This window comes from Nuphar pumila, chromosome 11 (genome assembly GCF_984573655.1).
Source record: "Nuphar pumila chromosome 11, dmNupPumi1.hap1.1, whole genome shotgun sequence".
Lineage (NCBI taxonomy): Eukaryota > Viridiplantae > Streptophyta > Magnoliopsida > Nymphaeales > Nymphaeaceae > Nuphar > Nuphar pumila.
The window spans coordinates 36,658,354-36,676,302 of record NC_143259.1 but is presented as its reverse complement, the minus strand read 5'-3'; the positions used below and the strand labels follow the sequence as shown (position 1 = coordinate 36,676,302).

Below are 17,949 nucleotides of genomic sequence, written 5' to 3'. Positions count from 1 at the left end.
ACACTGGAAATGACACTATAGTCATAGGAGATGGATCTCACCACCCCATCTCTCACACTGGAAATGTCTCCCTTTCTTTGCCTGAATCTCAATTACCCTTGTCAAATGTCTTACTCACACCTGCTATTCAAAAGAATATTCTATCTGTGTCAAAATTAGTTGATGAAACAAATTCTTTCGTTGAATTTACTCCTTCTTCTGTTTATCTTAAGGATCTTTACACCAAGAAGACGCTCGCTAAAGGTGACCGGCGCGGGAACATGTACGTCTTTGAAGAATCTAAGCCAGACTTATGGCATCTTCGTTTGGGTCATTGTAGTCAAGTTTTTCTTGACAAGTTGTCTGCTAAAGGTTTAATACCCGTAGTCAGTTTAGAGTCAAAATGTCCAAGTTGTCACTTATGCAAAAGTCATGTACTTCCCTTTCATAGTATCAATAAAAGAGCTACAAAGCCTTTTGAGATTATATGCTCAGATGTTTGGGGTCCTGCGCCCACTGCCTCTCTTTCTGGATCTCAATATTATGTACTCTTTCTTGACTCTTACACTCGTTTTAGTTGGATTTACTTCATGAAAAACAAACATGAAGTTTTCAAGTTGTTCAAACAGTTCCATGCACTAGTCCAAAACCAATTCAATACCAATGTTGTATATTTCCAGTGTGATGGGGGGGGGGGGGAGAATACATATCCCATGATTTTAGTGAATATTTGAAGGAGCATGGCATTACACGTAACATTTCTTGCCCTCATACCCCTCAACAAAATGGAGTAGCTGAGAGAAAACACAGGCATATTGTTGAGACAACCTTGAGCATGATGCACACTGTGGGTATCCCTTTCTCTCTTTGGACAGAGGCTTTCCATACAGCTGTTTTCGTTATTAACAGGTTGCCCATGACCATCCTTGAAGATAATTCTCCATATTTTGTTTTTTATAATTGTCATCCATCATATGAAGAGCTACATCCTTTTTGTTGTGTATGTTATGTTCATATTGATCATTCATTGAGAAATAAGTTTCAAGACAGAGCTGTACAGTGCAAGTTTCTTGGGTATGCAGATGACTATAAGGGATACAGGTGTTATGATCCTCATACAGGCAAAATTCGGGTATCTAGAAATGTTGTTTTTGATGATGAAAACTTTGACACTCTGGGTTCATCTTTTATAGATACACAAGATAGTTATGATCCTTGGCTCAGTGGCTCACTTTTATATGACTTGTTGCCTTATGAGGATTCAGCTTTATCAACAGACAATGAACCCTATACTTTTGATGTGGAACCACATATGGAAGACGTTCCTCCTACAACAACATCCTCACATTTTTCTGGTCTTGTTTATTCTCGTAGAGTTCATCCAGTTAATGATGAGACTCCTCTACGACATTCCACTCGGATTAGACACCCTATAGATCGATGGGTAAGTTATAACAATTTCTCTTTGGATTTTCAAACATTTCTAACTAGAGTGTTCAAGGAAACAAAACCCTCCTCCTTTCATGAGGTTGTTCATTCCCGTGCCTGGGTAGAGGCGATGAATGAGGAAATGGAAGCATTGCATGAATGCAACACATGGGAAATTGTACCAAGGCCAGATAACAAGAATGTTGTAGGATTCAAATGGGTGTACAAGATCAAGCACAAACCGGATGGTAGTGTTGAGTGCTATAAGGCTCGTCTGGTTGCACGAGGCTTCACACAGCAGTATGGGCAGGACTATGATGAAACGTTCAGTCCAATAGTAAAATTGGGCACCGTCAGGATTATCATTGCATTGGCATTACAACATGGATGGTCACTCAGTCAACTTGATGTTAAAAATGCTTTTATGCATGGTGAACTAAAGGAAGAAGTTTACATGGAGCAGCCACCTGGTTATAGCATGCATGATTCATCAAATTGGGTTTGTAAACTTCGACACTCTCTTTATGGCCTGAAACAAGCTTCTCGATCTTGGTTTGAAAGTTTTTCCACCGAAATCCAGCATCATGGGTTCACTAAAAGTGTTCTAGACCATTCATTGTTCATATTCAAAAGTGATTCAGCCATTGTTTGGGTGCTTATATATGTTGATGACTATGTCACATGGGTGCGGGTGCGGGTGCGGGGATTCGGCACTTCCAAAAAACCCGGGTGCGGGGGTGCGGCAGGGGCAAAAATGTAAATATATATATATATATATATATATATATGATTTTGAAGTTTTAACAGTTTAACATTTAACAGTAAACATTGTCATAAACTCATAATATGATTCATCATGCATGCAATATATCAACCTAAATATCAAATTATCAATCAAATAAGTAAAGCAATTACATAAATCGACCTAAATATCAATCAAATAAGTATTGCATAAAAGAACTAAATTACATACCAAAGTATATCCTGATGAAGTAATGGATGCTAATAATTTTCTTCTTCATCATCAAATGCATCATTAGAAGGAATACTGGGCTCAGCTAAATCCATGTTTGTTACGTTGAATTCATGTTCTCCCTCGAAGTCACACTCTTCTGGGTTTACATCCCAAAATTTGGATGTTCTTTGTCTGCATTATAAACCCAATTTGAAAATGATAAATACAATACAAGTATATTTAAATGAAAACTAAGAAATAATCAAATAACTAAGAGAGCAAATTAGTACCTGTATTCATCATTGCTTCGCGAAAGTAATCGAAGATTTGAATGAACATATACTAAATCCTCTGCACGCTTGCTGGTGAGTTTGTTTCTCTTCATGTTGTGGATTTGAGAATATGTGCTCCAATTTCTTTCACAACAAGATGAACTAGCAGGCTGCGATAGCAATCTTAATGCAAGACATTGCAGAAGAGGTGTTTCTGATCCAAATGTTGACCACCATGTGATAGGATCTATATTATCTTCTTCTCTCGCGAATAATGTTGGTGCATATAATCTCGAAGATGAAAATTTTCCAAACTCTTGTGTGACTTGATGTAGAAGATATGCTTCTGGAAAAAGTCTTGTCATACACATATTTCTATGTCTTGATAGCTCTGGGTCTAAATTTGGAGGGACACGACCAATACCACCAGCCCGCCACTTATTTGCATAATATTTTGGATTAAGAGAATGTACCATGCAATGCAAAGGAGTGTGCTCTTATCCCATCTTCTGACTAAAATTGAATGAATATGATTAAAAAAATCTGAATCATCCAATGCAGGATTTTTTCCTTCATGCATGAAAACTATAGCTTGTATTTTTTCAATCATATTATCCCACATTTCATAAACTCTGTGAAGCATGGGCTCATCCTTATCAACTTCTCTTAACATTTCCCAAATAGGTTGCGTAAATTGAAGGAAGTATACCACTCTGTCCCAAAACTCATCATCAAGAATGAATTTCTTAATTTCTTGAGCCTTCATATCATCATCAACACGATAGAATGTCCAATTTTCATCAGTCACCATGTTAATCAAAGCATTCTTCACTCTTTTAATCCTCTTCATCATCACAATGATGGAAGCAAAACGTGTTTCAGCGACCTTCAACAATTTCAAATCAGAATGCCTATTAAATATAGCATTAGCACGATGGTGGTTAACAACAAAATTCCTAATGCTTTTGACATTTCTTTCTAAATCTTCAATCCATGAACATAAAGCATATGCTTGTGAATTTTCTTCTTCTTTGGGGTTGCATATGCTCTTTAGGGCTAGATTTAAGCTGTGTGCTACACAGGGAGTCCAAAAAATATGAGGGCACTCACTCTCCAAACTCAACGCTGCACTTTTACAAACTGGAGCGTTGTCTGTAATGATTTGTACCACTTTCTGATCACCCACTTCTTTTATCACTTCTATAAACAATCCCTTCAAATACTCTGCATTTTTATATTCCCCAAATGCATCAACTGCTTTCAAGAATATTGGGCCACTAAGCGAACAAGCAATGAAATTGATTAATGGACGCCTTTGAATATCTGTCCATCCATCAGACACAATGGAAACTCCATTTTGCTCCCATGAATATTTTTTAATTTCTAGCAACCTCTCCACATTTGCCCTCTCTTCTGCAAGAAGTGTGGTTCATATTTTTTCTAAACTTGGAGGCACATAACCACTCAAATTACAATTTGCCTAGGATGTTACTAAATCCTTCCAATAAGGATTTCTAGCCGCATTAAATGGGAGTGAACCAGAATAAAAATACCTCCCAACTTTTCTATCCAATTCTTCTCTTCCATATGTATTGAATGCTGCTTGTATCGTTCCTCTACCTCCTACATTGACTTTTCTTTTTTTTTCAGCATCTTCTTGGTGGCTTGCAAATTGCACACTGACTGCAGAAGAATCGGCCATTGCCTTTCTCTTCTCATATTCTTCTTGTATTTTCTTGTATTGTCTTCGCATTGCCTCATCAACTTTTTTGCAAGCTGAAATGCCATGTCCTGGTATCTTCAACAAATGAGCCTTCACTCTTGTGTAAGACCCAACAAAATCTCTTTCGCAGAGCTTGCATCGAAATCTCTTGTTTCCACCACCTCCTTCTCCAGTTTTTGCGAGTTTATCTACATGTACCCATAGTGGCCCCACATCATCAATCCCACTGCAACTATCAGCAAAACTAGCAGCAGAACTCGCATGTTGGGATGAGGATGATGCAAGTCCTTTCCCTTTGTCCGTCATTTTTATCCTGAAAACACAAAAAAAAAATACATTACAATTTTCAAATCAATTCGAAAACACAGGGAGAAGGGGGGGCTCAGCCCCTCCCCTGCCAACCCAACAAGAGAGCGAGAGCGAGGGGGGCTCGGCCCCTCCCCTGCCAACCCAACAAGAGAGCGAGAGCGAGGGGGGCTTGGCCCCTCCCCTGCTGAAAACAGAGGGAGCAGGGGGGGGGGGGCTCAGCCCCTACCCTGCCGACCCAAAAAAAAAACAGATGGAGGAGGGGCTCGGCCCCTCCCCTGTCGACCCAAAAAAACAACAGATGGGGGAGGGGCTCGGCCCCTCCCCTGTCGACCCAAAAAAAAACAACACATGGGGGAGGGGCTCGGCCCCTCCCCTGTCGACCCAAAAAAAACAACACATGGGGGAGGGGCTCGGCCCCTCCCCTGTCGACCCAAAATAAACAACACATGGGGGAGGGGCTCGGCCCCTCCCCTGTCGTCCCAAAAAAAACAACACATGGGGGAGGGGCTGAGCCCCTCCCCTGTCGACCCAAAATAAACAACACATGGGGGAGGGGCTCGGCCCCTCCCCTGTCGACCCAAAAAAAACAACACATGGGGGAGGGGCCGAGCCCCTCCCCTGTCGACCCAAAATAAACAACACATGGGGGAGGGGCTCGGCCCCTCCCATGTCGACCCAAAAAAAACAACACATGGGGGAGGGGCCGAGCCCCTCCCCTGTCGACCCAAAATAAACAACACATGGGGGAGGGGCTCGGCCCCTCCCCTGTCGACCCAAAATAAACAACACATGGGGGAGGGGCCAAGCCCCTCCCCTGTCGACCCAAAAAAAACAACACATGGGGGAGGGGCTCGGCCCCTCCCCTGTCGACCCAACAAAAGACCGAGAGAGGGGGGGGGGGGGGAGCAGGGGGGGCTCAACCCCTCCCCTGCCAACCCAACAAAAGACTGAGAGAAGGGGGGGTGCTCGACCCCTCCCCTGCCGACCCAAGAAGAGAGTGAGAGAGGGTACCTGCGAAAGGAGAGGATGAGCTGAGACGATGAGCCGAGAGGAGGAGCTGGGGCAGTGGCGGCGGAGCTGGGAGAGAGCTTGAGCTCAGGGGGAGAGATTAGGGCAAAAAAAAAATTTTGCCCTAATCCTCCTTTTCATCGGGGATTTTTTTTTATGCCCAAATCGTGGACAAAAATGACCCTGGGTGCGTTGACCGCACCCAGGGTCGTGTTGACCGCACTCGGTGCCGCACCCGCGTCGCGTCGCGTCGACGCGGGTGCGGCATATGTTTTGCCGAGTCCCTGTGACATAGGTTGATGACATCATTATTACTGGGAGTGATGAGGATCACATATCTTGGGTTAAGTCTATGTTGATGGCTAAATTCAAGATGAAAGACTTGGGTCCCTTGCGATATTTTCTGGGTGTGGAAGTTGATAGTCGACATGAGACTATTACATTGAGCCAACATAAGTACACCATTGATATTTTACTTGCTACAGGGATGGAGAATTGTAAACCAATCAGCACACCTTGCCTTCTAAATCATAAGCTAAGTGCTAAAGAAGGCATTACTTATCATGATCCTACTTTGTATCATCGAGTTGTAGGGATGTTACAATACTTAACATTCACTAGGCCTGACATAGCATACTCTGTCAATCAGGCTTCACAGTTTATGCATGCTCCTACAGATATACATATGGAAGGAGTAAAAAGGATCCTTCGGTATTTAAAGGGTACGATTGGAGATGGCTTGATGTGTACCAAGGACACAACTTATATGTCAGGGCATCGACTATTCACCTACACAGACGCGGATTGGGCTGGTGATCCTGACGAGCGCAGATCAATTTCGGGGTATTGCATTCTTATCGGCAATAATATTGTAACATGGAGTAGCAAGAAGCAAAAGGCAGTGGCGCGATCTAGTATTGAAGCAGAGTATCGTGCAATGGCAGCAGGAACAACCAATGTTACATGGGTGAGACACCTACTGCAAGAATTACAAGAACCGATCTCGTCCTCTATGCTTCTTTGCGATAATCAGAGTGCTATTAATATTGCCTTCAATCCCATCCTTCATTGTCGCACGAAGCATATCGAGATCGATCAACACTTTGTTAGACAAAAGGTGAAAGAAAAATAAATTGAACCTGCATATGTTCGGTCAGATATGCAAGTTGTTGACATCTTTACCAAGGGATTATCCACTCATCAGTTTTGGGCACTCAAAGACAAGTTGAGCATGATCAAAGACCATACTCAACTTGAGAGAGGCTGTTAGTTTGGATCATGGATCCGACCCGCACCACATTCCAAGGATCCACCTCGGGATGCATGGGCGGTGACATGTTTGTAATTTAACTTTATTACTTGTGTAATGTTATACCCTGTATAACACATATAAATAAGAAAAGAAAAGGGAAAACCCTATTGCCGCCGACTCCTCTCTTCTCTCTCTTCTCTCTTTACCTCATCTCTAACCCTTGCAGGTTGACATTTCTGACAATTTCCAGTGCCTATTTAGCAGTGGAAGGACTTGCATTATTATATTTACACATTTGATTTTGGTGTATCATGAATTTAGTTTAGTTACTATGACTTAGATGGGTTATGCCTTTGTTCACAACAAGCAGAAAGACCTGTTTCATGTACTTTTGTGGTAGTAATTTGTGAGCTCTTAAAAAGCTGTATATGCTTTTATTATGTTGTAAGTTAAGGTGTGTCAATATAGTTCCTTTTATGTTTTATTGCTTGATGGAACTATGAACCATTTTCAATGAAGGGAAAGTGTTATTTGTTGTGAATGATGTTATATGGCTGTTAAGAAAATGAGAATGATGTTTTTGAATGTTTCCAACCATCCCATGTTGAATTCATCATCTTTGCATAAATATTAAGGTGTTATAAAATACTAACTCTTGAGTGAGTCGCTATGGCATGGCAAATTTGTGTTACATGCTATAGTTTCCTAAATGAATATCCATAACTTGATGGTATGCATCCCTAAATTTTATCTCCATGGTCTCAGGGCTTCAAGTTTGGGGTGAGCCATTGTACTCGCTACCTGATGCTGTTGAGGTGTTGTCTATTAAAAGCTGGTTGATTTTTAATGCATATAATTTGATTGTTGGATGTGGTTAATGCTGAGCTCCTTTTTTCCCCTCTTTTCTTTTCATAGTTCATGTTGCTACTTGCTCATTCCAAACCTAGATATCCACCTTTGAAACGTGTAAAAAAAGCTAGGGCTATTATATGATATGCATTTTACTGTCCTATAATTTCATGTAATCTTGGGAGATCATTCAATTGTCGATAGCTAATTGTTGCATGTGCATGAAGCTGGTTGTGCAATTTGAAGCCTTCTCAATTTGTGCACTCATTACATTTGCATGGTTAATAACCCCTTGCTTGGGCTTTGGCTGCTTAATTTACCTACCACTTGCAGCAATACTTCAATGCCCGCAATATGCATTTGTCATGTCAAATTCTTTTCAAAGTTTCACAATTGGAATGTCATCTCCTAAAATGGAAAAAGTGATACTGTTTATTTAGGTGTCCATTCATGTTGTCTCCTTTTCTTGCAATCCTAGGATATGTATCTGTGGGTGGGGCAAAAAAACTGAATTTATTTTAGGTCCTTTTCCATTTAGTAAAAAATGTCATGTTTCTTTTCAAGCTTTCACAATACCAAGTGTTAGCATTCTGTACCAAGAAAAATCATATCATTCATTGCAGTTGTTTTGGTATTACTTTTGTTATCATGTTCATATGATATGCATTTGACTGAATTTGTATTCTTGCTGAATGCTCTGCAGTGCGCTACTTTGGGGATTTGTTGTTGCATTCATGCTGTTTAATATAAATGGTGAAGTCTCTTTCTGTCACTATTTCAAGTCATGCTCCACGGGTCTTCCAGGAATATTACTTATCTATCAATACATTACATTGTTATGTTCACATATTGATGTCTTTATGACAGGATCTAATCTTTATTTCTGGATAGCCATCATTCCAATTGTGGTCAGTATTTTTGGAACCTTTTAGTGATTTGAAATTATTTACACGTTACATGACTGAGTGGAAACTGGACTTGGAACTGTGCAGCTTGTTCTACTTGTGGGAACAAAGCTGCAGCATGTCATTGCAACACTTGCCCTAGAAAATGCTGGCATAACAGGCTCTTTTAAGTCATACAAAGTGAAGCCTCGTGATGATCTTTTCTGGTTCAGAAAGCCAGAGCTACTTCTATCTTTAATTCATTTTGTTCTTTTTCAGGTGGGATATTCCATTTCCTATGATTCAGGAATACTTTTTGCTTCATTTTCTGTACAGTTACTAACTAAATATGATTTTTTTTAAAATATTCTTGGTAAACATTTTGCATAACTCTTTTGAGCTAGCTTCCTTCTTTTGGTTCTGGGTGAGTTTGCTACTAAAAGTTCTTCCTCCTTTTTTAAAAAAAAATTATTGAATGCCATTTTTTCTTCTTTCTTTTTTGTTTTTCTCTATTGGGTGTTTGAGCTATGAACAAGGGTCTTTCCTTATTACAGTGGCAATTTGGGTATGACTCCTGCTTTTTACGAAACCATCTACTTGTTTATATACGGCTGATATTGGGGTACGTGTCATATATCTGTGCTATGTACAGGAGCTTGTTAACAATGATTTTTGTTATTTAGCTGCTTCTTTTGGCGCATGTTTTTATATATTAGCATTGCAGATTTGCGGGGCAGTTCCTCTGCAGCTACAACACATTGCCACTATATGCACTGGTTACTCAGGTACTAATCTTTGATACCATAGTAAATCATAGGTTATCACAGTCTATTACTAGACCATCCAACATCTCTTGTCAAACATAAACATGTATCATTAAGTATTCTATGATTGGATTGTGGAACATAATATAGGAATTTGATGGTATAACATTTATTTGTTAGCCTTCTAGGCCCTACTATATCACAGTCTCTATTACTAGACCATCCAACATCTCTTGTCAAACATAAACATTGTATCATTAAGTATTCTATGATTGGATTGGACCTACATCTGGATTGTGGAACATAATATAGGAATTTGATGGTATAACATTTATTTGTTAGCCTTCTAGGCCCTACTATGAGCTTTGTTCCTGCACTTCCTAAACATAATGACTGTATCATTAAACATGTTATGATGGGATTAAATCTACAACTAGGTTGCATAACATAATACAAGAATTTGATTACATAACATTAATAGACTGTGAGCTTTGGTTGTAACGATCCCTACTGACTCTCAAAAAATAGTGAAACATCAGAGATTTAATATAACCAAACTATAGACCATTCCATGCATTGAATCAATTAGAAGTAATAAATCGAACTTCATATCATTAATCAATAAGTCAAATGTCAAATCGACTCTAGCTAAACTCCTGCACTCTGGTCAGAACTCAAGCACTGAGTCACAAGTCTTGCGTCCTCCAGCTAGCCAGTTTTACACATCATTGAGCATCTGTGCCTGTAAAACAGTTTTAGAAAACAGGTAAGAACTAAAGTCCTTGTGCGAATTCTTCTAAAAATCCAACAATAAAAGAAATAACATAAATTAACTCATGCATAGATTTAAGAAAAAATTGCAAACAATAACTTACCACAATTAACTTACTATTAAAGCATTCAACAAATATCATGCCAAATAAAACATGCAGAAATGCATGAAATTAATGATGAACAGTAAAATATGCATAATTCAATGCACATGATATCAGAGAAATCAACATCCATTGATGCCACTTTCTTAGTATACCAATAACTACAGTTGAATCAACAACACCACCTCCAGGCAAAGTGCCTGAAAGCTCCTTGAAACTGTGGCAAAAAATGAGAACCACATATCGGGTTTTGGGACACAATTGTACATAAAGTTTTAGTATCCTCATGGTCTCCTATGACCGTCATCCAAGATTCTTATACTATAGAGAGGACATCAAGGAAGAGCTTAATTACATTGTTTTGGTCTCTTTTACCATTTAAATAAATTTCAAGTTCTTTACATACGAATTGTTTTACAAATCAACATGCAATAACAATTTCAAGCCCTAGCTTGGTACTGTTGTCACTTGTCCATTTTGTGACTCTCATAGAAACATAGGCAAACAAGGAATGTTTGTATCAATCAATCGGCTATTAGTTCAACAAAATAGAAAGTAGATGTTCAGATGCAATGTTCAAGAGTTGCCACATCAGATACATTTTCATATCCTCCTTCAGTTAAATATCAATACATATCTATAGCAAAGAAAATTTAATAGTGTAATTAATTTTGGAAAAACAATAATTTTCATAAAACATCTTTCAATGCATAAATAATTTAATAACACGAGCAATACGTGCTTCTAGCCTACTTAGTCCCGCAGTGGTTTACACATAACCACTTAACATATCCCAAAAAGTGATTTATATAAATTGCAAAATTTTAATGAACATAAAACACACATAGTTTCACAATTTATGTTAACAGTGTGCATTCATAACACAAAAATAATGCACATTTACTCAAACGCATATACATGCAAATAGAAAGTTTGCAGACCACACTGTTCATGATCAAAATTTATGCATACAATCAACAGACATGCATATGATCATAGTCATGCAAATATCTAATTACATTCAGATTCATGCGTATGTTAAGAAAACTGCAAACTGATCTGGATAGGATTAGATTCATATACCAAGTCGGCTGACAAGAATTCAACTGATAGAAAAAATATATCTATATCGATCAGATTCATGTACATGATCAACAGATTGCAAACTGTACATGATCAACTTCATGTACATAAATCGGTTGACATAGATAGGTATATATTTTCTGATCAGATTTATGTATGTGATCAGCTGACTGCAAAGTGCACATGGTCAGCTTCATGTACATGAATCAACTGACATAAATATGTATGTAATCTGATCAGATTTATGTACATGATCAATTGAATGCAAACTGCATAAGACCAGCTTCATGTACATGCTCAACTAGCTGGAATTTAACATATGATCAGGTTTGAATAGAGGAATCGACTAACAGGAAATACATGTGTACCGATCAGATTCATGTACATGATCAGCCTCACGTACATGCTCAACTAGTTGGAATTTAACATATATGATCAGGTTTTAATAGAGGAATCGACTAATTGGAAATACATGTGTACCGATCAGATTCATGTACATGATCAACTTTATGTATATGAATCGGCTGATCAGAAAAATACATAAGTGCTAACAAAATTCATGTACATCAATTAGCTAACACAAAAATACATGTGTGCTGATCATATTCATGTACATGATCAGGTTCATGTACATGAATTGATAAAACAGAAAAACAAGTTTACTGATCATATTCATGTACATAATCAACTTCATGTATATGAATCGACAAAACAAAAAAATAAAAGTGTACTGAATGTCCATGATCAACTTCATGTACTTGAATCGGCTGCACATAAAAATGTGTGTTGATCTGATTCATGTACATGATCAGCTAATCAAAAATATATATATAGGCTGATCATATTCATGTACATGATCAGCTTCATTTACATGAATCAATTGATCAAAAAATATATAAAGGCTGATCAAATTTATGTACATGAATCGGCTACCTAGAAAATACCTATGTGTGTTGATCAGTTTCATGTACATGAATCAGCTGACTTATTTCAAACATGATGTAATATATATATATATATATATATATATAAGATCCATCATTGATCAATATATACATGTACATATATGATTCAAACTCACAAAATTGACAATCTGTAATTTAAATGCACATGCACATACATATATGATTCATGCTCATAAAATTAGCGGACTTAAAAAGGAAAGAAAACATGTTTCGGATGCATGACATGAAATCGGCAAGTCTAAAAATTGAAAACATATGCATGCAACATGCTTATGAACATGACTGTAATGAAATAAGCGGAAATAAACACAATGTCCTATAATGGACATTTACAAGCAATATGTGAAGAACAAGTCTACAATGGAAAACCACAAGGGCAACAATGGCTTGCTAAAAGGACAAATCTTATAAAGCAAGAAATGAGCTTATAAAAGCCACACTTTACAAAGGGGTTTACCCCTCTATTTATAAGCAAATGAGTGAGAGAGAGAGTGGGAAAAGCGTGAGCATTGGGAGGCCCAACAAGGAGTCGTTGGGGGTCCAACGACTCTTAGTTGGGACCCCCAATGCATTATGCATTTAATACATTTACAAAAGAAAAAGGAAAAATAAAAATAGAAAAAAAAGAGAAAAAGAAAAGGAAAAATAAAAAAAGAAAAAAATGAAAAAGAGAAAAAGAAGAGGAATAAAAGGAAAATACTAAAATGCCCCTATTGGGCAGAATTACAGAAATACCCTTTATGAGTATGATTATATATATATATATATATATATATATATATATATATATATATATATATATATATACATGAATACATATATTTTAACACCCTCCCTCAAGCTTTACGGGGACATGACCGAAAGCTTGTTGAGAAGAAACATAAAACGAGAAGCAACAAAAGCTTTGGTGAAGAAATCCGCCAACTGGTACTTGGATGTAATTTTCGACAATGCTATGGTCCCTCTTAGATATTCATCACGAACATAGTGGCAGTCCATCTCGATGTGTTTAGTGCGCTTATGGAAGGTGTGGTTGCTTGCGATATAAATTGTGTTTTTATTGTCACAACACATCTTCGAAGGTGTAGAGATGATTATGCCCATATCACTAAGGAGACTTATAAGCCATACCAGCTCCATGATTGTAGTGGCCATTGCACGATATTCAGCTTCCGTTGAGGACAATGATATTTTGTGCTGCTTCTTGCATCTCCAGAAAATCAAAGTCACCTAAGAATATACAGAAACCATTTATTGAGACTCTATCATTGAGATTTTCTCCCCAATCACCATCAGTATAAGCAATTAAATCCAGTGATGAAGAAGAGGAAAGAAAAGCTCCCTTAGTTACAATATTTTTAATGTTTCTGATGATTCTTAAGACTGCACTTATGTTCACGGTCGCATGTGCTTGTTGAAACTGACTGACTGAGTGAACTGCATGAGCTATGTTTGGCCGAGTGATGGATAAGTATGTCAGAGACCCAACAAGTTGGCGGTAGGGAGTGGGATCTTCAAGAAGAGTTCCATCTTCCAACCTCAACTTTGCATTAATAACTTCAGGGGTTTCTGTCTTTTTGTCATCAGAGATGCCAGTCTTTAAACAAATGTCAGTTGCAAGCAGTGTTGTGAGAGGCGTACGCCTCAGTACTTGAAGCGTACGCCTCAGAGGCGAGGCGCACGCTCAAGGTACTGAGGCGCACTTTCAGTACCTGAAGCGTACTGGAATGTACAATGCCTCCTCCTTTCTGGTGCCATATTTGAACACCCTTTCTGTTGTGTGACTGCATCATGGAAGATGATCCCAACTGCACAAACCATCCCCCGACTTCCCTTCTATGTTGCACCCTTTGATTTTCATCCATCACACACTTGTCGTATCCTTAATAGTTCTTGCTGCTTCCACAAGGCTTCCAAATATGTTTTTAGGCCAGCCCCCTCTTCAACCTTTGGATCTTCTGTCATCGACCGAATGATCCTCTGTGCTTCTGGGAATTGACTGTTGTTAACCCTTGACGTTGTTAGCCCCACATGGTCGGTCACACATTGTATTATTCTTCCAAAATTAATATATCGTCATTTCTCGTATGTTCAATCCCCTTGCCTTGGCTTTGATTTCTCAATCTTCATTATTTTAAAATTTTTATTATTTTATTAATATTATATATTTTATTATTTTGATCATGAAGCTTACGCTTCAACGCCTCGAGGCTTACGCCTCACTTCATAACATGCTCAACGCCTCACTTCACCTCATCGCATTTAACAACCTTGGTTGCAAGTTTCATCTGAGAGAGAATGTACCCCCGTGGAGAGTACGCTGCTTCAATACCTAAAAAATATCTTAAGAAACCAAGATCAGACATGTTAAAATTTTCTTTCAGAACTTTTTTAATATCATTAATTCCCTGCTCATTACTTTCAGTGATGATCATATCATCAACATAAAGCAAAAGAATAACTACTGAAGACCCTGCACTTTTTGTAAACAAAGCAGTGTCAGTGCAGCAAGAACGAAAATTCAAACTTGTCATTACGTTACTAAATTTATCATGCCAAGCCTTTGGAGCTTGTTTTAATCCATATAAGGCTTTGTTAAGTTTAAAAATTTTATCATTACCAATGCACACTCCTGGCTGAGGGTTCATGCAAACTTCTTCATTTAGTTCTCCATTTAAGAATGCATTCTTAACATTTAATTGATAGATAAGGCATTTTTTAACAGAATCAACCACAATAAGAGTCCTAACGCTGATCATCTTAGCTATGAGAGCGAAAGTTTCCTCATAGTCAATACCGTATTCTTGAGCGTATCCTTTTGCTACTAGTCGAGCTTTGTAGCGTTCTAATGACCCATCACTCTTAGTTTTGACTTAATAGACCCATCTACATCCAATTGATTTCTTTTCAGTGGGCAATGAGGTTTTTTCCCAAGTTTTTGCCTTTTCAAGAGCAAAGTTCTAAGTTCATGGCTTCGACCCATTGGAGAATATTTTTGGCTTCAGTATAGTGAGATGGTTTATGGAATGAGTGTAGCGCAATTAGGCATGACCTATATTTTGGTGTTAGAGACTCATAGAAGACAAACCTATTAGGAGGATTTGAGACTCGACCGGATCTTCTCAAAGAGGTTTCTTCTATGTTGGATCCTTGGGAGTATTTTTTTAAAGCATTTGTGGGAACTTGTTGACCACGCCGAACATAGGTTTGAATAGGTCTACTATCAATGATATCATTTTTGTTTTCAACATTGTCGAGAGGTTTGAAATCACCTTTTCTTAAAGAGTCACTTTTTTTTAGGAAGAAGTTCAAACAAGAAAGCATATTCCTTTTATCAATATCTTTAGTTTTTTCAAACCTATTTTTATTTTCTAAAAAGGTTACATCTTTAGAAACATAGAATTTATTGCTTTTGGGATTGAAACATCTAAATCCTTTTTTATTTTCTCCCTATCCTAAGAATACACACTCAATAGCTTTTGGAGATAATTTATCTCTTTTATGTGAAAGAACAAAACATTTGCACCCAAAAATTTTTAATCTATTAAAATCGAGAGTTCTTTCAAATAGTTTTTCATATGGAGATGTATTTTCTAAGGATGAAGATATCATTTTATTTATCAAGTAGGTTGATGTTAAAGCGGCTTCGGCCCAATCGCTTTTGGAATTTCTTTAGAAATAAGAAGTGTCTTAGTGGTTTCCATTTGTTTCTAAATAAATTTGAAATTTATTTGATAGGTACTCTCCACCTGAATCGAATCTAAGCAAGGTTTTAAAACTCGTCGAGTCAACTCGGTGACTCGGCTCAGCTCGGCCCTCCGGCGAGTCAACCCGGCAAGGCAAACTCGATTTGCAAAGACTCGGCTGCTGACTCGGCCTGACTCGGGCGAGTTCTGGGCACTTTTGTCTTTTAAGAAAATTTAAAAGACTTGTTCCTGCTTGTGTAGTTTCTTTAGTAAATGTCAGCTACCTTACTGGACATTGATCAGATTTAACAACCTATAAGTGTTCATTTTTCAAAGAACAAATAGCATAATAACAATAGGCTTACAAACTTAATATAAAATCACAAAATTAGTAACAGTCTATGGGCAATTTTTTCCAACTGCCATGCTGCTACACAATGATTAGAGTGCAATACCTTTGTTCTAATAAAGCATGTAAAAAAAAAGGTCATGTTCGGTTACATTCACCATAAAAGATAGAACACCTGATTGCAGTGAAAATGTGTTTTATATGTGATTACACACCAAAAAATGATTTCTCAAAAATGAGGTAGTTCTCAACAAATTGGCTTCTGATTGATCTTTAACAGTAAGTTGCTGGCAAATTCAGTCACAATGCAAGTGACATTTTGGAAGCATTCATTTTGTCACTATCTCTGATTTTCAAATCATCTGTAACAAATGCCAAAACTATCTAAGTTCTCTCACTCTATGTTTCCTGTCATAGTTTTCTTCTCTAAGTCGTCGATCTCACGATGGTACCACTTATAATACAAACAATCCACTTTGCAAATTTTATTGACAATTTTTTTGCTAAGTAATGTGATTATGATTCTTAATTGTCATAAATAAATATTCATTTGGTTTTTCATTTATCTGGGAATAAGTTTTCAATTTGCAGATATTGCCACCAACGGCTAAAGATTATTTGTAAGAAAATTTGAAAGACTTGTTCCTGCTTGTGTAGTTTCTTTAGTAAATGTGAGATTTGAATTAAGAGCAATTTTACTTGATGTTATTTTACTTATTAATCAATTAAACTAGTGATTAAGTCATTCTACAAACTTTTATATGTTTAAATGACAATTTATATATTGTCTTTCTTTTAAAATCAAAAGTTAACAAAACTCGGTCGGAGTCACCGAGTTGACCCACTGAGTCACGAGTCAACAAAGAACGAGTCGAGTCCCGAGTCACTGTGTTTTAAAACCTTGGATCTAAGAATAGAGATATTACTTAAGAATTGATTTTTGACAATCATATGAAATTTCTTAAAAGAGGCAAAGACATCAGATTTTATGTTAAAAAAATAAATCCATACATATCTAGTAAAGTCATCAATGAAGGTAACATAATAGGAGTATCCACCTTTCGATATGATCGGAGAAGGGCCCCAAACATCCGAATGAACTAACTCAAATGGTCTTTTAGTAAAAAAAAAGTTTTATTTGGAAAAGGAATAGATTTCATCTTTTCAAAAATACAATTCTTGCAAAAAAAATGTTTTTCATTACAAAATTTCTTTCCAAAGGGAAAAAAAAATACATTTTTGAGAAGCTTGGATGTCCAAGTCTTTGATGTCAGGTTTCAATATTTTTATCTTGGACATAGTTACAAAAAGAGTTGATAGGAAGTTTCAAGTTGCCCATGTAATAGAGATCTCTCCTCCTATGACCTTACCCGATCTGCTTCCCGAACCGAAGATCCTGTATAGAGCAACCCTTAGTTGAGAAGGAGATTTCACATCCATGATCACATATTTGAGAAACATAAAGAGTGTTCAAATTTAGTTGAGGTATCACCCTCACATTTGGCACAAGAATTTTTTTGAAAAAACTTAAAGTTTCAAAACTTTTGATTTGTAAAGGCGTTTGAAAC

The 17,949-nt window shown here is 37.5% G+C and overlaps 1 protein-coding gene across 1 annotated transcript in view; it reads left to right on the top strand.

The window, feature by feature from the left end:
- LOC149822265 (MLO-like protein 11) overlaps positions 1–17,949 on the top strand; it is a 74,457-nt gene that overhangs the window by 44,915 nt on the left and 11,593 nt on the right. Inside the window, exons 9-14 of the mRNA XM_089980676.1 lie at positions 8,479–8,528; positions 8,643–8,683; positions 8,768–8,938; positions 9,048–9,083; positions 9,214–9,281; positions 9,384–9,444. Coding sequence (XP_089836802.1) covers positions 8,479–8,528; positions 8,643–8,683; positions 8,768–8,938; positions 9,048–9,083; positions 9,214–9,281; positions 9,384–9,444 — 427 coding nt within the window. The remainder of the gene's footprint in view (positions 1–8,478; positions 8,529–8,642; positions 8,684–8,767; positions 8,939–9,047; positions 9,084–9,213; positions 9,282–9,383; positions 9,445–17,949) is intronic.